The sequence below is a fragment of the Balaenoptera physalus genome (assembly GCF_965194825.1).
Source record: "Balaenoptera physalus genome assembly, chromosome: 3".
Lineage (NCBI taxonomy): Eukaryota > Metazoa > Chordata > Mammalia > Artiodactyla > Balaenopteridae > Balaenoptera > Balaenoptera physalus.
In genome coordinates, this window is record NC_138890.1 from 144,790,347 (window position 1) to 144,812,065 (window position 21,719).

A 21,719-nucleotide genomic window follows, 5' to 3' on the forward strand; every position below is an offset into this window, starting at 1 on the left:
TGCTGCTCCCCATCACTCATTACCACCTGAACCGTCTCCCACCCCCCATCCCCCCCACTCCATGGAAAAATTGTCTTCCACAAAACCAGTCCCTGGTGCCAGAAAGGTTGGGGACCGCTGCAATACCATTTCCCAAAAGATGAGAGAATAATGATGGCGTGTGAACCTTAGTTCAAGTTCAAGGATGCTTGTGCATTTCCGCCACTTTGTCCATCTCACTCTGCAGTAGCGTTTTTTTTTTTTGGCTGCATGGCATGCAGGATCTTAGTTCTCCAACCAGGGATGGAACCTGTGCCCCCTGCAGTTGGAAGCATGGAGTCTTATCCACTGGACTGCCAGGATAGTCCCATGCAGCAGCTTCTTAGAGTATTTGTGTGCACACAAGTTCAAAGCAGGTGGGCTAGCTATTACAGACCATTTTTGGAACCTGTCTCCTAAATTTTTAGCACTTGAGTAGAATTAATATATCACCACAAGAAGCAAGAAAACAAGTTGGCAGACTCGCCTTTCTCCTTGTCTAACAGAATCTGCAATTACCTGGGGATTTCTTATCTGTTAACTTATCTAATTTGGCCAGCAACCAAGAAGTAAGCAAATGAGCCTATATGCTTATTTCTTCTGGATGAGTTCCCCTGGCCTTTTAGATAGCATTCTGGAGACTTCCTAACCTTCAGCACGATAGAGCACTGGTGTCCGGTGGGGGGAGAGGGCTGGTTATCAAGTTCCTGGTTCTCTGTAAACCTGAAATTCAACAAATAAGTAGAAAGTCCCTTTTTATTTTTATTATTTTTAAAAATATTTACTTATTTATTTATTTGTTTGGCTGCATTGGGTCTTAGTTGCGGCACACAGGATCTTTGTTGCGGAGCGCAGGCTTCTCTCTAGTTTTGGTACTCTGGGCTCCAGAGCGTGTGAGCTCAGTAGTTGCAGCACGCTGGCTTAGTTGCCTCACAGCATGTGGGATCTCAGTTCCCCAACCAGGGATCTAACCTGTGTCCCTTGCATTGGAAGGTAAATTCTCAACCACTGGGCCACCAGGGAAGTCCCCCTTTTTATTTTTAAATGACTCCTTTTTCCTTCATCTTGTTTGAAAACAACCAAGTCTTCTCTAAGGGAAATCAGCTAAATCATGAAGAAGATATCCTTTGACTCGTATATTGAATTACGTTTTGGCTTCTGTTTTTCTCTGTGGATTTCACTATAGTAACAAATTAACCAGGTGATTCAATCTATGGTTTTTATTAGTAGGTTTTTCTCAGAGATTTGCATTTTTTCCTGTTTCTCCTCCTTAGGGCAGTTTACACTAATCACTTTGAAGTAGCGTCTTTCTCAGACTACAATAAAAGTTCATTTTTAAATGGTTAAAAAAAAAAAATCCTTAAAGTGATAGTTAATATATTCAGCACACAGGTAACAGGAAGTGTTTAAAAACAAAAAACAAAAAACTGTTCTTATCTATGGGGTTAGCAGGCCCATTGTCATTCTTGGAGATGAAGCCCAAATGCCCTGTTGGCTGTAGATATCTTGCCCAACTAGAAGAGATCGTGTCAGACGTGGAAATAGGAGCCAGTGGCAAAGTCTCTCATAGAAGGTTAATGCCAACTCTAAGGGTAGATTGAACACTAAAACAAAGGGCATATTCTACTGAAAAGGCCACTCAGAACCAGAGATAACATATTAGAATCAAATAACTTAAACTCATCTTATGTTGGGTCTACATAGGTATAAGAACTTTTTTCATGGTTTTGGTCTATGTACAGAAATGTAACAAAAAAGAAGTCTTGACTGTCTACACACACTTACTACATACACCTCAGTTTGACTGCTCTGTGTGGGTGTTACAAGGCAGCTGGATTCTTCTTCCTTTAAACTCTCCAAAATACAGCACACCACTGAAACGTGAGTTACAGAAAGATACAGAAACACTCAAGCCATGGCTTTGAAGATTATATGAACGTGGGGCTCTGCCTAGGAATGGAAACCATGGTGGAATTTAATATAATTCAGCCAGGTTATTAAAGAAGAAACTAAATATCAAGCAGTGTTTCTTGCACTGGTTTTCTGAAGAGGGAAAGTTTAAGATGACCTGCCTGCTTTTAAAATGGCCTGATATGGTATATCATAGAATAATTCTACTAGTGTATGTAAATGTTTGTTTATAGTTTAATGTTTAAAATACAAGTGCCTTATTGTATAGTACAGAAAACTATACTTAGTAATTTTTAATAACCTATAAGGAAAAAGAATCTGAAAAAGAGTATATATATATATATATATATATATATATATATATATATATATATATATATATATATAAACTGAATCACTGTGCTATACACCTGAAACTAACACTACATTGTAAATCAACTATACTTCAATAAAAAATAAAGTAAAACAAAAAGAAATGCACACATACATGCATCAAAAGATACGTAGTAGAATGTTCATAGAAGCACTGTTCATCACAGCTCCAAAGTGGACAAAATTTGTGGTGTATTCATACAATGAGATATATGGCAATGATAATGAACAACATACAAGGCTGGAACTTCATAAATATTATGTTGAATAAAATAAACCAGACACAGAAGCAAAAAAATTTTTTAAGTAAATAAATAAGATGCAGGTGCTTCTAAATAACGTGCTTTCTTGAGCTCTTCTAATATCCACGTGGGCTTTCAAGATGACTATTGTAATGGCACTCAAGTAGAAAGTGGAACATGTTTAACAGTTAAGAGGGCTTTCCTGGTGGGCACAGTGGTTGAGAATCTGCCTGCCAATGCAGGGGACACGGGTTCGAGCCCTGGTCTGGGAAGATCCCACATGCCGCGGAGCAACTAGGCCCGGGAGCCACAACTACTGAGCCTGCGCGTCTGGAGCCTGTGCTCCGCAACAAGAGAGGCCACGATAGTGAGAGGCCCACGCACTGCGATGAAGAGTGGCCCCCGCTCGCCGCAACTAGAGAAAGCCCTCACACAGAAACGAAGACCCAACACAGCCAAAAATAAATAAATTAATTAATTAATTAAAAACAAACAAACAAAAAAACCAGTTAAGATTTACATGTGCAAGCATCATAGGTGAAATCACAGAGGGGCTCAAATGAATAAACCGTGTATTCTGAAGTCCACGTGCTAGGTGTGCTACATGGCTGGGCTGATGTCATTCAGGTTATTTCATTTGGGAACGAGAAAGCACAACTTGATGCTGTGCATTCTAGGAAACAAACTGCTAAGATTCATTTGTATGATTTATTTAAAAACTAGCTTGGAATTAGGAAGAGGGGTGAGTTTTGGTAGAAGTATGTTAAAGTAACTTGGGAAGGATAGACATGAAAACAGTGAACTATTTGCTGGTCAGCTGAGTAAGTATACATAGATATGAGGGAAGATTATTGAAGAAGGTAGGAATAGTGTCAGTGTATTGGCCTAGAAATCAAATGTGCAATGACAGTCCTTTTCCCTCACTCTGATTCATTAGTATTTTGACTACATTTTCCTGTAAGGTACAAGCATAATATCTACTGTACATTTAGATGCCAAATTCAAAGTAAAAATCATGTGTTTTTGTGTTTTTGTATCATAATGCTTCTCAAATTATTGCCCCAGAGGCCCTGCAATAGAAAAATTCCAGAGGCTTCCATGTTAGTAGTTTTGGTTTGTTTATTTTTTTAATTTAAAACCCTAAAATATTTCGTATAAATTGTTCAATCCTTAGAATACTCTCTTCCCTTGCCTTTTGGATGGGAGGGAAGCAGAATGGAGTATAGTGTCCCACTTTACCATCTAATAGTACAAAATAGAGTTCTTCTAAACTCAGATTTTAAAACTGGTTTATTCCATTCACCCATTCTGGTTATCTATGAACGTTTAGCTTTTTAGAATCTTATTCCTTCCACTTGCTTTTTTGGTATACTTTCTGGTTACTATCACTTCATAACTAGACCAGACTCGGCGAGGACCCACTTCTGTCACTGTCAGCATGTGTTCCCAGCGTTATGACCACCCAGTGTGAGCTACTGTGCTACCACTAAACCATGATGGCTTTTGTCCACTGAAGCAAGTGCTCTGGTGACTGAGGCAGGTGCTGCTCTCTCTGGTCCTGCAGTGGTGACCCAGGGTAGGGGGAGAAGTGCTCTGCAGAGTTCCATCATGTCCCCACAGGCCCTCTAGTCACACAGCTCGTTCAGTGTGCTCATACATATCACCCACCAGCCAGGGTACTGAGGCCTGCCCGAAGTGCCAACATATCTTCTTGGCTAGGGTTAGATGGGAACCCTGATATTTGAGCCCAGGTCTTGAGTCTAGATGTTTTATCTTCTACCCGTTCCTCAGACATAAGGAGTTTTCCCACCCCTCCCTCCCATCCCCGCCCACACACACCACCCCATGTTGGACCACTTCAATCCACTGGCCATTTCCCAGAAATGTCTTGGCTTAGTATACAAATTTACCCACTAGATTGTCAGCTATCTCTGAGCCTAAAGCTCAAGGTGTATGGGGAAGAGCAGCCTTTGTCAAGCCTCTCCCACCCCCTCAAAAGCCATATTATCCTTTCCCCCAGAACAATGGATTCCTAATAACCTTTCCTCAGAATTAATGGGAATCACTCCTAGCTCCTTCCATAGGTGACTTGGTATCTCACTAATAGAAAGAGAAGCAGCTAATAAGGTAGTTCAAGATGGTACTTAATATTATGAACTTCACTCAAGGATGCAGTCATTACCTTACCAATCTCTCTTCCCCACATAGCTCCTGAGGGACAAGTGAAAAAAGGACAATAGCAACAGATAAGGAACAAATACCACATCGTTAGGGAGATCAGGGCCCAATAACCACCAAATGCAGAGCTCTGGTAAATCTAGGTTGAAGCACACTGCACACTAGACCAGAAATCCCCCATTCTCTTTTCCATGGCAAGTTGCACCCGCTACATCACCCTGCCCAACTCACTCAAGATACACAGAGCACATGTACCATAGCCTAGTTGAGCCATGTCCAAATGGTCCCTGGTGTCAGGGTTACCACAGCCTACCCCAAATGATCCAATGCTAGGAATGTAAAGCAGTGGCACAAACATGATTTTCAAATCTCCAAAGTATCAATGTCACTTCCTTCCCTTTGTAGAAGGGAGCTAAAGGATAAAGTTGGATTTCAGTTTTCCTATTCTGTTCAGTCTAAGCTAGAGGAAGTCATACTCAAGAACTGGGGTAGAATGATTGGCTGAGATGTTAAAGTTGAGATGGGTATACTCTCTCATGTCAATTAATCCAACCCCAAGCTTCATGTGTCTGTATTCACAAAAATTCCACACAGCCCAACGACCGCAGAGATATTCCAACAGTACTTTCTCTCTTAGAGTTTGATTAAGTGTAAGGAGGGATTCTAGAATCAGTCTGCTATGCTTTTGTTCATACAAGCATATTAACTTGTGCCCAGCTTGCCAAGAGGCTAGAGCATACTCTAATTGTGAATCTACACATTCTACTTTTTCTAACCCTAGTAAAGTTTTAAAAATAAGTCATTGCACTGAAACAACTAAGTAATGTGGTTGCAAAATTGATTGCAAACCATACTTCAGTTAGACTAGTGAGCTATTTTTAGACATTTCTAGTGAAATTGTTGCATTGCCCAGTCTAGAGAATGGGCCTTCATTCAGATAACATTAAGCTCCTTCTTAAAGCCTTAAACTCTCCCAAACACTTTTATTATGATGACTATTCTTTAGGCCCTGTTAGGAGATACTCCTAATACAAAGTTATTTTAAAAACAAAATGGGTGGAGGTGAGTACAAAATTAGGAGAGGTCATAATGAGTCAAGAATATTGGAAGTTGCCAACTCAAGAACTCAAACTTCCTATCGTGCTTTAAAAAAAACAAAAACAAACAAACAAAAACACTAAAAGGCCAAGCACTGAATAGTAGAGAATGTACTGAAATAATGTGAATTCTTTGATCTGTGGGTTGCATCTCAAACCTAGCCAAATACTTTCTTCCAAGCAGCCAAATTAACATTAATGAGCCAGTTTGACCAAGCAGAACTCCAGCTACATAGGCAAAAGAGAATCCAGTGACAATGTATCATTAGACCACATAAAATCCTTTTTCTGTTTTGGTTCAGAAAATATCTATGAAATTCCATGTCCAAACTATTCTGCTAAATTATCCTGTTGTTTGCTTGGTATATCTACTAAATGGGAGGTGTTCTTGGTTCAGTCTCTATATCACGGGCCTTGTACAGCCTTCTTAAAAAATAGTTTTAAAAAAAGCTGACTCATACAATCTCTAGAAATAAGACACTAGAGTCTCATTTTAGGATCTAGATTTCTCCTGGTACCAACTCTTATCCACAACCAGCTGTTTAACAGTTAGACAAGTTATATACTCTTTCTTGCCCTCAGTTTCCTAATCTTTATAATGAAAGGGTGTGACCCAATTATTCCCTAGGTTTCTTCCAGCTCAGTAGTTTAACCCACTTGGTATTTCTTTAAGGGCACAAAGGATTATGGAAATTAGACTACTGTACCTCAAAGTTGTCAGTACATTAGAATCATCTGCGAATCTTGAAAATATATTGGTGCCTGCGTCTCTTCCTTCATAGATTCTGAGCTAATGGATCTGGGTGTGACATGGACTTCAGCGTCTTAAGAGCTCCACATAAAATTCCCCAGAGGATGTGAGGTAGACCTTCTAAACTGCCAGTGGTAATGACGTAGGCTTGGATTTGACTCGGGATTCATTAGAACAGGCCTCTCTGGGTAACTTAGAGTAGTTTTTATTCCCACAGTCCTGTTCCTGTCAGAACCTACCTTCTAGAGTCACAGAAGCCAGAGTTGGACAGGATGTGGCTCTAACAGTGTTTCTCCTTACTAGCTGTTCACCTATTGGCCCCGCTTGTTCTAAAATCGTTTAAACACTTGCCGTGGAAGAGCAATGCCGGCTACAACACAAGACCGCATACACGGCACATAGTGTCCGTGAAACCTAGCTGTGACTTAATCACAGCTGCCATTTGTTGAGCGCTTTCTGGATGCGAGGCACTGAGGTCTCTACATCAGTTCTTACTGATTTTTATAACAACTCTGCAAACCATATTCCCATTTTACAGGTGAAGAAATGAATATTAGATAAGTTGCCTCAAGCCACTGCGCTAGAAAGTAGTGAAAATATGTAAGACTTCCAAGCCTGAACTCTGAGCTGCTATACTATCTCACCTCTACCCAGAATTAACTGTGTGAGGAACTCTTAACTCTGGTCTGACTTGATTCCAAAGATAGGGGAAAATTTTCTGGTTCAGAGCTTTATAGGTCCTATCAGTCGTGCAGCATCCTTCCTAGGGGTTAACAGCAATGACATGTGCTCTCTGTAAATGCATAACTAGTGTATACCTCCTTGACTTAGGCATGTTTTGTTCCTGAGGCCCCTACAGCAGTGTCAGCATTTACAAGAAAATCTCGTAAGGACTCCTTTTCAGTGTGTGTTAACATAGTCTTATTTCCCCAGTTAAATAGGCTGCAAAAATCTTACTGTCTACTCAACTTGGCCTTTACAGAGAAGAATAAACCTTCCTAAAAGCATAGAAAGTCAAGCAGTTAAAGGAGAATAGCTTTACATCAAATACCAGAAACTTGGCTGCATCATTTCTGGCAAGGTCCCTTATTCTCAAAAGGCTACTTTGAAGATAGTGATGAAGGCTGTTTGCTGCCCTCTTGGACCCCGAGATCTTCCCTAGAGGTTAATATTTCACATGTCCTAGTTCATTAGCTCAGCTGAGACAGACATAAAGTTCCAAAGGACAAGAAAGCACATTTCTGACCTGTACAAAGTGCTGGACACTAGCAAAGACATTTACGTTGCTTTGTTCTTGATTCTCCTTAACTCCCTTTCCTGTGTCTATTTTACGTGGCTCTTTCCGGAAAGTTAATTGATATGTTAAAGTCAATGGGATTATGACTTTGAAACCAGCTGAAAAAATACAGGTTAAAAATCAGTGGAATTAAAAAAAAAAAAAAAAAAAGGTAAGTGCAGCAGCACATATAGTAGGAAAGGGAACACAGATCACATTCAGTTTGAGCCCAGCGATTTATTAGTGATTGATCTTGTGTTACCGAGTCCGTTTCAGTATTCATAAAATAGATACATATTCTATTCCATAGAGCCGCCAGGGTAAGTGTTTTAAGGACTTGGTAGGTTAGGTGTTTGTACCATTCCCCTTAACATTAAAAACAAGTCCTCTACCATTTATGGAATGGGGCTACCGTTCAATAAGTTCTTAACTCAAGTTATTCCTTTTACCAGCATTGAGACTGACCAAGAAAATATCTCTCTGCTCAGGATAATAGGTAAAAAGATAGACTTGGAGGGAGGTGGCAAACATGTGTCATGATATTGCTTTAGAACCCTGTAATCATTAATTAGAATCATTGCTGATACCAATACACTCCCATTGGTGGAAAAGGTAAGGAGGAATAAGGAGGCACCAGCCAAGTTTGTCCCTACACAAATTTGTCCCTATTCTGAGTATTGCAAGGTTCTAAATACTTGCATGAATCACTTTAAGTGCTAAATAAACTATAGCAGATTGTTTTCTAGTGCAAAGGACATAGTCATCTGAAGATGACTCACACAGTCTTCTGGTATACATTTCTCAGAGCCTTCTCAGAAACCAAAAAAAAGTGTTGCAAAATCTCTCCTGGTCATCTGATTCTTGTGCCATGGAAAGGGGAAGTCCCCACATGGTTTGTATTAAGTCCAAAATCCAAGTTAGATATCTTCACTCAAATGAGGCTAATTTTATTGACTCAGCATAGTTTCCTTTACAACTTGCTATTCTATATTAGGCCTTAAAAAGTAGTCAAAAGTATACAGTAACTTTAGACCCTCATCTGTTTTCAGATGTATCTTCTTATTTCTCTTCTCAATCTTCTAAAGAAGGAAACAGACCTAAGAACTAGAAAAGCAAACCAGCTAGATTTAGATGGGTAGCTGTTCGTGTGACCTTTTGTATATGTTTTTGAACTTTAATTAGTAATCCCTCTTTTATGATAACATCCCTTGTGTGTGTGTTTCCTGATTAATTTTTGGTCCTTGGTCAGAAGAGTCCCTGGGACTAAACCCAGTGAATGAGGATTATACTTGCTGGTTGTCCTACACCCACTTGTTCCCCTTTATTAAAAAATTTCTTAGCTTGGGCTTCCCTGGTGGCGCAGTGGTTGAGAATCTGCCTGCCAGTGCAGGGGACACGGATTTGAGCCCTGGTCTGGGAAGATCCCACATGCCGCGGAGCAACTGGGCCCGTGAGCCACAACTACTGAGCCTGCGCGTCTGGAGCCTGTGCTCCGCAACAAGAGAGGCCCGCGCACCGCGATGAAGAGTGGCCCCCACTTGCCGCAACTAGAGAAAGCCCTCGCACAGAAACGAAGACCCAACACAGCCAAAAATAAATAAATAAATAAATAAATAAATAAATAAATAAATTTATTTTTAAAAAAATCCCTTAGCTTAATGCAATCTAGACACTTTCTTCAGCAATGCCTAGGTTTGGGAAAGCAGTCACGGGAAAAGGTAGGGCATCCTTTGGCCCCCAGGTCCCTTTTTCACGCCCAAAGCCTTTCCAACAATCAGTTCATTATAAAACCTGCTAAAGGTTTTATGAGCACAGCTGACAATTCTGTAACATTGTTGGAAGGATTATGCATTTGAATTTTAAACATTGGATTTAAGTTAATTATTCCTATGGAGGGACCTAAGTCTGGAACAAGACTTCTTCTGTCTACCACATGTCAAATGGTAACTTGGACATTTGGGAAGTCTGTTCTCTTCAAACCTGTGGAGAAAGGAGAATGTTTATCACTCTGGTATACACATAACTGGATGTACATTTTCGTTAAAATTTTTCGATAAACTTTAATGGTTCTTTGTAAGGGGATTTATCTTTGAGGCTTAGAGCCTATGGGCAGAATCTACCTTCCAATCATTTCAGGGAGCATAGATACCTTTTAAATTGTATGGCCTACAATGGAGACCTGCCCTTGGCTATTACAACCCACCATACACATCCTTTTTCTTCGAGGAATATGGGAAGATGCTAAAGGAACCTTTTCTCCCTACTTTTTTCTCCCTTGCCCCTTGTAACTGCTCATTCCCAACAATGAAAGGATATAGTCAAAAGATACCAAGTACCTTAAAATAATCCCAGTGCTGTGAAATGTTGTACTTCAGTATCTAACAAGAGAAATTTTTTGCTGTAAAACCAAGGTAACACCACTCACTTTAGAGCTCTTCCATTCTGGCCCTGTCTGCCGACACCAGATTTGATGCTGGTTTTGAGTTATAAGGTTGTTACATCTTGTATCACTTTTATGACTAAACCACACACCACCATTCCCTCTCCCAAGTCCCCTCAAAGTGCTCTGTGGCACTTCTCAAATTCCTTTAAAATATCTCACTTTAGGATAAAACTTCCCGTGTTAAATGAGCTAAGTCTTTTCTTGTCAGAAATAATATCCTGCAGAAAAGTATGGTATCAGCTTCAAAGGTGGGCGACAAACTCTTATGCCAGGTTACTTTCCAGCCAGAATTGGAGGGGAGGAAGGGAAAGTCTTCAGGGACAAATAGGTAACTGGGATGGGAAGGAAAATGGGGGAAAAGGGAGCTATGCTAATTTGAAAAGGGAAGGAGTCAAAACCAAAATGTTTTCTAAAAGAAATGAGAAGTATTGGGGTTTCTATCCAAGAATGAAAGAAAAGGGTGTTGAAGATAAGTAGGGGTAAAATATTTGAGTCTCATGTATAAAGTGAAAAAGTCTCAATCTTTGTCCTAAATGCAAGGGGAGCCCCAAGATTAAGTAGGAAAGCTTTCAACGTTATTCTAAAATTTAGGGGGCTTCATCATTTAACAACAAAAATCCGGATTATCCCAATTCAATAAACACGAGCCATGCACTGGAGCTTCAAGGTTGTCATGGGGGCAAAAAATGGTGGGAAAAGGGCTCTCAAAGAGGTGTAGGTATCTGATGAATGCAGTCGGATACCCCCAAAAGGATGAAAGCAAAGTAATTGGATTTGGTCAAGAGAGTCATTAGCAGCTGAAGTTGACTTCCTGCGACTAGACTAACGTTAAGATGAACGGTCCTTTGAGGGGAAGGGGATGTGAAAAGGTGGAGGGTAAGTGCCCATCAATTTTAGATGTTTAGATCATAAGATGATAACTGGAGGACCACAGGGTCACACGGAAGTGTTTTCCTTATTTCTAAGATGAGATGAGCAACTAATAAAGGAAAGAGCCCACTGGGGAGAAGGTGAGGATGCAGGAGGATGAATGTTGATGCGTCTCCTTAGATCAGAGCTTATCTCACCTCCTGATATTGTTAATGTGGGTAAATATCCTCTTGATTTGGAATACATTCTCTGAAATTAAGAAGAGTATTATTGGCTTCCTGAAATTAGAAGAGTATGGATATGACTAAGAGATTTATCATGTTGTCAGGAAATAAATCTTGGAACCATGAAACCAACCAAGGCACACAAAATAGAGGTGTTGTATTAGTTTCCAAGGGCTGCCATAACAAATTACGAAAAACTGGGTCACTTGAAACAACAGAAATATATTCTCTCACAGTCTTGGAGGCCAGAAGCCCCCAAATCAAAATGTCATTGGAGTTCATTCCTTCTGGATGCTCTGAGGGAGAACTCATTCCATGCCTCGCTCTTAGCACCTGGTGGACATTGGCCGTCCTTGGCGTTCCTGATTTGTAGATGTATCAATCCCATCTCTACCTCTGTCTTCATATCACTTCCTCCATGTGTCTCTGTGTCTCAAACTTCTCTTTGCCTTTCTTTTATAGTGACATTTGTTACAGAATTTAGGACCCTCCCTAAATCTAGGATGATCCCATCTCAAGAACCTTAACTTAAAGACAATTGAAAATACCCTTTTCTCAGATAAGGTCACATACAAAGGTTCATGGGTTGGGACTTGGATGTATCTTTTTTGAGGGGAGGTGAGGGGCACTGTAAGTATATAATAGAGCATCTCTGTAGCTAGCATGAGGCTTCCCATGTGAGACTCATCAGTGTAGTGTTTAAGGAACTCTGGCTTGGGGCCAGACAGCCTGGGTTGGAGACCTGGTTTCAACTTAACAGCTGTGTTGTTTAAAACCTCTGTGCCTTGGCTTTCCCTCTGGAAAAGTGAAATAATACTGTATCATAATACTCATAGGGTTACCATGAATGTTCTGCAGTTAATACAGTTAAAAGGCTAATAATGCCTGGCCCCCAAATAAATCTTGAGTAAATAAGGCTTTGAGTCCCCTATAGTCTTCACCTGTAAATAGACTGTCTCCCCAGCCACCTACCAGTCAGGTGTCTTTGGGCAAAGTTAACCACTAATGGGACTTCCCTGGTGGTCCAGTGGGTAAGACTCCGTGCTCCCAATTCAGGTAGCCCAGGTTCGATCCCTGGTTGGGAAGCTAGGTCCTGCATGTGTGCTGAAACTAAGAGTCTGCATGCCACAACTAAGAAGACCACGTGCCACAACGAAGATCCCACATGCTGCAACGAAGACCTGGCACAGCCAAAATGAATAAATAAATATTTAAAAAAAAATTTTTTTTTAATTTTTAATAAAAAAAATTAACTACTAAATCTTCAAATGAAATAATTCAGATAACATTAATCATACATAGATTTGTGTGATTGTGTATGTATGTATTTTAAAAGACTATTAAGATTATAAAAAATGAAGAGAGCTTTTGGGGGTGGGACGAGTGTACCATCCCATGCATGGTCTTCACAGGATTACACCACCATGAGTGGCTTTTCTTTGCTTTAGTCTTCAGTTCTCATAGAAAGTTAACCTTCCCTAGCGCTCTCAGGAGCTGTGTAGAAATTTTCACTCCTGGGAGGTGAAAGAACCTTTTGAAATGTTAGTTGACTTCTGTGTGCTAGCAATGACTTTACTTTTTTCTTTTTGTTTTACCTACTGTGACACATAGGGGAGCTTTATGGAGCACATACCAAAGTGTTCTGAGGATAGTAATACTAAATAATAGCACAAAACATGTACAATGAGACACTGCATAAATCCATTCTTTCCCTGATATGTGCTTTAGTGTCAAAAAATGGATGGCTTTTATTTATTTATTTATTTATTTGGTTGCACTGGGTGTTAGTTGTGGCAGGCGGGCTCCTTAGTTGTGGCACGTGGACTCTTAGTTGCGGCATGCATATGGGATCTAGTTCCCTGACCAGGGATCGAACCTGGGCCCCCTGCATTGGGAGCGTGGAGTCTTATCCACTGCACCACCAGGGAAGTCCTGGATGGCTTTTAAAATATAGTGCTTAGGTAACTCTGGAGATCATATGCAGAATCTTAATATTTAAAAAATATTTATCTATGAATAAGAGATAAAATTCATAACTCTCCTCATCACTCTCTATATAGTTACATGATTTTTTGAGGAACCATAATTTATAATGCCCAATTTCAGATGCCAGTTGCAATCTTCTCAGTTCAGCATTCAATTTATTTAAACTTTGGTATGAAAACTTATTCATCTACGTGTGACACGTTTTGATCCCTATCTTTAATACTACATTTTTATGCCAGAGTGCCAATATGAATTTCTTAGCTAGATAATAACATTATTTTTTAAATTTTATTGAGATATAGTTGATTTACAATATTATATGTTTCAGATGTACAACAGAGTGATTCACAGTTTTTAAAGATTATACTCCATTTATAGTTATTATAAAATATTGGCTATATTCCCCATGCTGTACAATATATCCTTGTAGCTTTTTTATTTTATACATAGTATCAATAGTTTGTACCTATAATCACATTAAATGTTATCAGATATCAACTACTTAAAGAAAAATCTGGTAAATACCCTCTTTGTATTTTGGAAACTACAAAGGAAACAGTCCTACCCACTCCCCTGCTGTCAGAGTTCAGTCTAACAGAGAAGAAAGAACAAAATGAGTCTGAAGAACTACGCTCACAAATCACTGGTTGTGGGCCTATTAGGACATAAAGTCTGGGTTTGCTATGTTATGATCTCATTGTGCCTCTAAACTCTGCCCACAGGTGTCTGCAGCAGGTTATGTTTGTTTGAGACGTCTCCATCGGGGATCGCTGGGTGTCACTAAGTGTCTGCTGGTGCTGGAGTTGGCTGTCTGCCTTCTTGCCATGTCTAACGAAGCAGAAACGAGTGCAACTAATGGTCAGCCTGACCAACAGGCCGCACCAAAGGCACCATCAAAGAAGGAAAAGAAGAAAGGTATGGAGAAGTCCTCTTGAGGCCAATGAGGGGAGCTAGTGGTGGTTACCAGTGACGAAGTGTGACGTTCAAGGCAAAGTAAGAGCTGGCCCTTGCCTTAATTCAATCTCAGCCAAGTGTCAACTTTTCCTAAACAAGAAAGTAAGACTTTGACAGAGGAGATTGGTTCGATCCATATACGATAAGACGTATCTCTGAACTCTGTGGTTGCACCAATTTGGGTCCTGCTGGGAAGCTTTCATACATCTTGTTCAGTTGGGAAATGCAACTATTAAGTATTACATGGTTATCTTTCAGTAACCTATATACCACTTTGCTTTACTGAAGTAGCTGTTTTATAAAAATCAAGATCTTTATTTTATGAGACCCTCTTCTTTTGACCTGAAGTACCACTAAAAAGTGTCAGCATCCTTAATCATTCATAGTTTGAGAATATGCCGTGATTTCCTTGCCTTTCATGTCCACGCTTTAGAAATGCGAATGAGAAGAGAAGCAGAAGAAGTTATAAAGATGGATAATTATCTTAGTTATTTCCAAGGGAATTTACCCACAATTCTCTTCCGCTTTATTGACAGTTCAAAAATGCTAGTAAATTGTGCAGTGGCTTATTTTCCTTTCATTAAAAAAAAAATTATTATCCTCCTTATATTATTTTTTAAAAATATTTTTAAAACTATGCTGAAGAATATCCCCCAATCCCATCTCACATATTCCCGTAAGTTTCCCATAACTCAGCCCATTCTGCATCTTTAAGAGTTTATTTTCTCTCTGCCCCAATGCCATACACAGTTTTACACAGTGTGATTTTTTTACTCAAAGGAAGCAAGGATAAGGGTAGAATATTGCATATTTGATCAATTGTAGAATAATCAAGATACTTACTACGCAGATTTTTAGATCCTGGAGTATATTTGGTCATACCTGGGGCTGATATTTCAATAGATTTATAAACTTTATCCTCTATTTCTTTCTTTTCTCAGGCACTGAAAAGACAGATGAATATCTTTTGGCCAGATTCAAAGGTGATGGTGTGAAATATAAGGCCAAGCTAATTGGCATTGATGATGTGCCCGATGCAAGAGGGGATAAAATGAGCCAAGATTCTATGATGAAACTAAAGGTAAAGGGGAAAAGCATACTTTGTCTCTATCTTAAGCAAATATGCAACAGAGGAAATGATATTAGAAGTTTGTTTTTACCTATATCTCAATTATTTGAAAGAAAAACTTTTCTAATCACGTAATTGATCCAGCGGTGCTGCATTTTATGAGAAGCCATGAGTTTGTTTGCATATTTTGAGTGCTGTCTAGAGACCTGATTTAATCAAGTGTAGCAGGACCCTAGATGCCTTTTCCTTTGAGCAGACCAAATTTCTGAGCCTGGAGGTATTCAGGTAAAATTCAGGAGTCGGCTTCGAAACTGGTGTTCTTTAGTGTTAGCCGTTTCGTTTTTTTAAATTTTTAAATTCTAATACTGCCATGCTGTGAAACTAATTAAGGAAGTAATACTCATTAAATAAGACAAGGCCTAGAAGGAACATCTTTGAATATGTTTGAAGATCTTCTGGTCCAGTCTTCTTGTCTTTGCCAATGACTATTCGGAGGCCAAGGGAATGAGGACTTGTCCAAGTTCACAGAGCTAACTAGTAATTGCCTGGATCAATGTCTTCTATTTCATTCTGCTGTCTCTTATGAAAGATGCCTAATTCTTTCATAGATGGTAAACCAAGCTGAAAACAAAGCTGATTGCCTTTTAAAATTTTAGAATCAGAAGCATCATAGGGTTCTTTTAACTAGATTTTTCTTGTTTTCCCAATTTCATCAGGGAATGGCGGCAGCTGCTCGGTCTCAGGGACAACACAAACAAAGGATCTGGGTCAACATTTCTCTTTCTGGAATAAAAATCATTGATGAGAAAACTGGGGTAAGAATTCGCTTTCACTGACACCTTTCTGACCACCTGAGTCTGACAAATAATTTGTGACATGAATTTCAGCTCCCCTTTTCCCTTTTCAAACTTCTGTAGGGAAAAAAAAAAAAATTACATATTACTGCACTTCTCCAGAAGTAACAGGCAAAAAACAGATAGGGTAGGAGGTGAGGAGTCAAGATACTTTACTTTGAAACTTATTTCCTATAATAGATGTGAACCTCAAGTCTGTAAGTCTAACCTAAACACCGGTATGCCATAGATATCAGTTAGGTATTTTTTGGACCAAGATATACAGCACGAGATCAATCCTAACCACTGGTTTGTGATGCTATCATAGATCTATGTATGGGTCTCATTTTAATATAAGGTCACGGGTGAACTTACTGGCTAACCAAACATAGAATACTATCTGAAACACATCTTCCTTTTTTTCTCCTTCTCTCTTTTCCCTTCCTCCTTACCCCATGGATGTAACCTTGCTCATTTTTTGTGGTTGCTCTTATTCTATCACATGAACAGTCTTGCTTATTTTTTGTTTGTTTGTTTGTTTGGGCCTTATCAAAAGCTATTATACTTTAAGTCTTCTGGGACTTTTTTCCCTCTACTCAATATAACATCATCAGATTCATCTGCTTAAAATGTTTTTCATTGCTGCACAATAGTTTATTGTATCAGGATACAGTGGGAAGACCTCAAGTTACTATTCAGCCCTTCCTAGAGATTCCCATTATCTAATATGCAAAATCCATTGGTCAAACTTAGGGCCCTGGAACCCTGGTACATGCTCACCCACCCTGCTGTCTTCATGCACTGCTGTCTCCACTGTCCCTTATCTTTTGACTCTTGTTTTCACAAGCCTGCCAGAGAATGGTGGCAGGTTTCCCACACAAGCATTCTCTCACTCCCAAACCTCCTAAGATGCCCAATCTAAACTTTTCAGTGGTCTTAGTTTCTTGGAAACAAAAGCCAAGACACATTCTGAGCATCTACAAATATCCCTGAAGAGTTGAGCCCTACCATCTACTTGAAAGGGTCAAGAGAAAGGGGAGCGGGGAATACAGGGGAAAGCACTGCTAAACCAATAAGCCCTGCCACATGACACTCCTGTATGATGATGTGGACATCTATGTGATGTTGACAAATACTTGATGACAGAATTTGGTGACTTCCAGAATGTATTGGGGGTAATTGTCCCAATAATACTTAGGAGGGTTCTCTGGCCAGTCTGAGCCAGTCAAAGGATCCTTGTGAACACTCCTCTAGCTTAGTTATGCTATTCACTTGAGTTTGTTGAGTTGAGAAAGTAGACCTCCTTGGAATGCTTTAGAGGTTATATGTTCCATCTTCGCTTTAGAAATTCTTGGTCTCCTAATCCTCAGTCCTTCCTTGCGATGTGGCATCATGTCCTTGGGATAGAGAGGATCAAGTATAGATATTTTAAGAAGGATCATTCTTTCTATTTCTGTTTTCTACTCTTTGTTGTTAGATTTTTTGTTTTGTTTTGTTTTCCCCTTTTGAGCCCTTCCTAGTAACAATAAATGTAGCAGTAGCCTTCAACCAGGAGTGAAAAAATCTTCAAATGTTTTAGCCTTTTCATATATGCCTTGGTATCTGATGTTTAGTTGTGCTCCAGATAGAATCTACAAATAGATTCTAGTTTTCTCAATACACCATTTTTGATGTTCCTTTCTTAGGTAATAGAACATGAACATCCAGTAAATAAGATTTCTTTCATTGCCCGTGATGTGACAGACAACCGAGCATTTGGTTATGTGTGTGGAGGAGAAGGCCAACACCAGTTTTTTGCCATAAAAACAGGGCAACAGGTAAGCTCTAAGCCTTGAGGTATACCTAGAGGGGGACTTGAATATAAGAGTGTGTGTCTTTCAACTAGAGAGCTTGCTAGAAACAATTGGATGTAGGAGGACTAAACAGTACCTCAGAGGACGATTATCTTTAATTGGTCTAAGGAATCTTCTTTAAATGTCATTGATACCCATGTAGTGTGTGGCACAAGCATTGTTAGAATGGACTTTCTCATAAGATCATTGCTGATTTTAGAACGATAGTCAATTATTCCCAGAAATCTTGAAAGGACTTGGAAAATTATCACTGTGCTTCTTGTTTTATCTAAGTATTTTATGTATCTGGAGGGTTGGGATGGGAGTGGTGGTGATCTTCCACAAACCAGGAGAGGGTAGGAAGGAGCTTTAAGAGAAAGGAAGAAAACATTACTAATCAGAACTGATGGGGGACAAAGGGAAGAAAATAGTAAGATTAAAATACTGATAAAGATGCTTTCTCTTGCTTCAGGCTGAGCCACTAGTTGTTGATCTTAAAGACCTTTTCCAAGTTATCTATAATGTAAAGAAAAAGGAAGAAGAAAAGAAAAAGGCAAGTACTATCTAATACAGGCTCTATTAGACTTAAGACAACATTCAAGACCATGTCTGAACATTATGTGAACACATGGCCTGCCTGAAGTGTTTGCGTCTATGTGGCTCTTCAAAGTATAGAAAGTGATATATTTTTTGTTCTTCCCAATAGGGCAATGTTTGGATGTTATAGTTAGGCCCTTCTTATTTCTAGTGCCTGACTCTTGTATTTTCTCCCTATAAACTTCACATTGATTCCAGGGCTACCAAGCCAATAACTCTATTCAAATCCAGTATTGATATGAAAAGGGGAGGAGAATGTAGGGCAGAAATAATATGCAAGACTCTCTCTTGCTTTCTGCTTGTGAACCCATAGGTATATTTATTCCTTTACTTAGTTCTCTTTAACTATAATTTACTAAGATCACTGAATTTGTGTCTTTCTTTTTAGATGGAAGAAGCCAACAAAGCAGTAGAGGTAAAACAGCATCTTTGCTTCTTGTGAATTGCACGTGTGATGTGTATAAGCCCTTGTTTGCCACCTGCCCAAGCAGGCTTCCCTCCTAGTTTTATTACTATGTGTTCATGACCCCTCTGGTCATAGAAGATGTACAGTTGAATGATTAGTGCCAAAATCTTAACTTATTAGCAAGCCAATACGCTAGGCAATTAAACTGTGTAGGGAAAACTCACCAACTAAACCTTTAATATTTACCATCTTTTCAGAATGGGAGTGAGGCCCTAATGAATCTTGATGACCAAGCTTGCAAACTGAAATTGGTACGTATGTGATTTTTTATGATTGTTACTTACCTGAACATGGGATTTACTTCCTAAAGATGTTCCTAATACCAAATTTGTATTGAATCTGTATGAAAATCCAATTGCGACAACTCTTTCCCTAACTGTTAATATAACATTTATGTCAATATACAAAGTGATCTTTTTAGTAAACACTTCTGAATCTAATCCAAATACATTTTTAAAAGCGTACATCAGATGGATTTGTTTGGGGACTTGTCTACACTTCCTGACCTAAATAACCTAATATCAAATCTGTATTAGTTAAGTGAAAATCCAATTGTGACAACTATTTTCCTAAACTTTAGTTTAGGAAACAACTACAAAAATATACAAAATAATCTTTTTTAATAGACACATCTGAATCTAATCAAAATACTTTTTTAAGGGTGTTGACCAGATGGATTTGTTTGGGGACATGTCTACACCTCCTGACCTAAGTAGTCCAACAGTAAGTGTCTGTTTTTAAATTTGCAATGTAATGGAAATGACATCTATAACTCAAATTGGCAATTAATGAGAAATCTTGAGCATCTCATTGAAATTTGGAAGGTGACTGCTGATTTTTCTGCATAAAGTGTAAATGGCTACTAGAACAAATTTGCATCTTAAGTCACCATGGGAGCCTATCAGCACTACTTCAGATACACTAATATTGCTTAGAAGTTAAATCTGAGCAATAGGTCAGGCAATGCAGTCCGTCTTGGTATTACTTAGGATCAGAAGGAGGAGCTGAATATTAATCCTTGGTGTAAGCATACTTGAAGGAAATATGTTTGTTAGATGACTAATTGTATAGACTCCTGGCCTCTTCATTTTTTTTTTCTTCTATTCTTTCTGTTGTGATTTAGCAGCATAAGCTTGGTGTAAAATAAGACTTAAAACAAGAGGCTCAGTTATATTTAACCAAAGCTTGTCTTTGTTAAAAGAGTTGCTCATTCTTTACAGGATATTATAGTGTATCAAGTCTTATTATTGATTGATCTGTAACAACTCTGTGAGAATGGAGCCGTATTTTTCTTTACAAATAAGGAAATGGTGATTCAAAAAAACTCTCATTGACCCAAGCAGAGGTCCAGTTTCAAGGCTTAAGCCTAAGTCTCAGACCTTCCAAAACAGTCCTCAAGTGAAATTACTTGTAATTTTGAATGACTTCTTACAACTTATTTTATTTATTTAACAGTTTCTTGAGTACCTGCTGTTTGCAGGGCACAATGTCAATGACATCATGGAGTTTACTGTCTAGCAGGGAGACCAACATTAAAACTAATCACAAAGCCTAACAGTTGATGTTACTTACAAGGTATTTATCCAGTTTAGAGGTTCAGATAATGCCTCTGAATAAGTGAGTTTCTGGACTTGAACATAAAAGATGAGAAGGCAATAACTAGACAAAAAGGGTGTCAGTCTAGAACGTTGGGGAGAAGGTTTATCTAGGGGTCTCTTATATCAGGGAATTATCAAGCAAGCCTCTGTGACCAAGAAGGTCATAGGAATTAAAATAGCAGCAGATTGGGGACTAAAAGTCCCGCTTGCTGGAGTACTGCAGAGAATGGCATGCCTATGCAATTTCACACAAACGCCCAGGCCCAGTGAGATGGGGAGGAGCAGGGGCTGCAGACACTCTTCTCTACCCCTCCTTCTATGAGAATCACAATGCATAATATAGCGTTTAGAGATCCTAAAAAGCCTGCATTAGAGAAGCCCATTTAATGTTCTTTCAAGTAGTGAGTCCTAACTCATTTGTCTGTAAAACTTTTCATTTTTCATAACATTTGTTACCATTGTGTAAGGATAAACTTTTTGAAATACCAGATTGGATCATCCTGAAAGGTCCATCGTAGATCTGAGGTTTTTTGATTCCTAGGCAACTTTGCCAACCTCCTCCGTGAGTAGCTCCCTTCCCAAAGTAAATTGACATCTGAATGACCTTCATTCCAAGTATAACTGACATTGAAACCAGTAGTATATTGAAAGAGACCAAAACACTCAAGCTATGATGTAGAATTCCAGTGGGATAGGCAAGGAAGCATTGACTGTTTAATCTGCTTCTGTAGACTTCTAGAAAGTTCTAAAAAAGGAAATGAAAAACAACACGAGTAATCTTGAGTCTCATTTTTATTAGACTTTACGCATTCTAAGAATTTTTGGCTTGTTGAAATAAATTGCAAGTTTTAGTTAAACTAACAATAAATTAAAATGATAAATACCATCAAAGTGATGGTATCTGATAAGTAAAAGAATGCTAATGGCGCTAATTATGTGCTAGTTAGACTTTGCCAGTGTGTTCTTACATACTGACTCTATATTCATAGGTCACAAAATAGA

The 21,719-nt window shown here is 39.0% G+C and overlaps 1 protein-coding gene across 8 annotated transcripts in view; it reads left to right on the forward strand.

The window, feature by feature from the left end:
- The window catches only part of DAB2 (DAB adaptor protein 2), a 53,188-nt gene that overhangs the window by 16,937 nt on the left and 14,532 nt on the right, over positions 1–21,719 (forward strand). For 4 of the 8 annotated variants that reach the window (XM_082453756.1, XM_082453754.1, XM_082453760.1 and 1 more), the window contains exons 2-9: positions 14,091–14,283; positions 15,264–15,403; positions 16,108–16,206; positions 17,910–18,041; positions 18,529–18,609; positions 19,042–19,068; positions 19,317–19,370; positions 19,780–19,842. In XM_082453756.1, the coding sequence (XP_082309882.1) occupies positions 14,193–14,283; positions 15,264–15,403; positions 16,108–16,206; positions 17,910–18,041; positions 18,529–18,609; positions 19,042–19,068; positions 19,317–19,370; positions 19,780–19,842 (687 nt within the window). In that variant the 5' untranslated portion in view covers positions 14,091–14,192. The remainder of the gene's footprint in view (positions 1–14,090; positions 14,284–15,263; positions 15,404–16,107; positions 16,207–17,909; positions 18,042–18,528; positions 18,610–19,041; positions 19,069–19,316; positions 19,371–19,779; positions 19,843–21,719) is intronic. The other 4 variants (XM_082453759.1, XM_082453757.1, XM_082453761.1 and 1 more) reach the window with 1 other exon arrangement.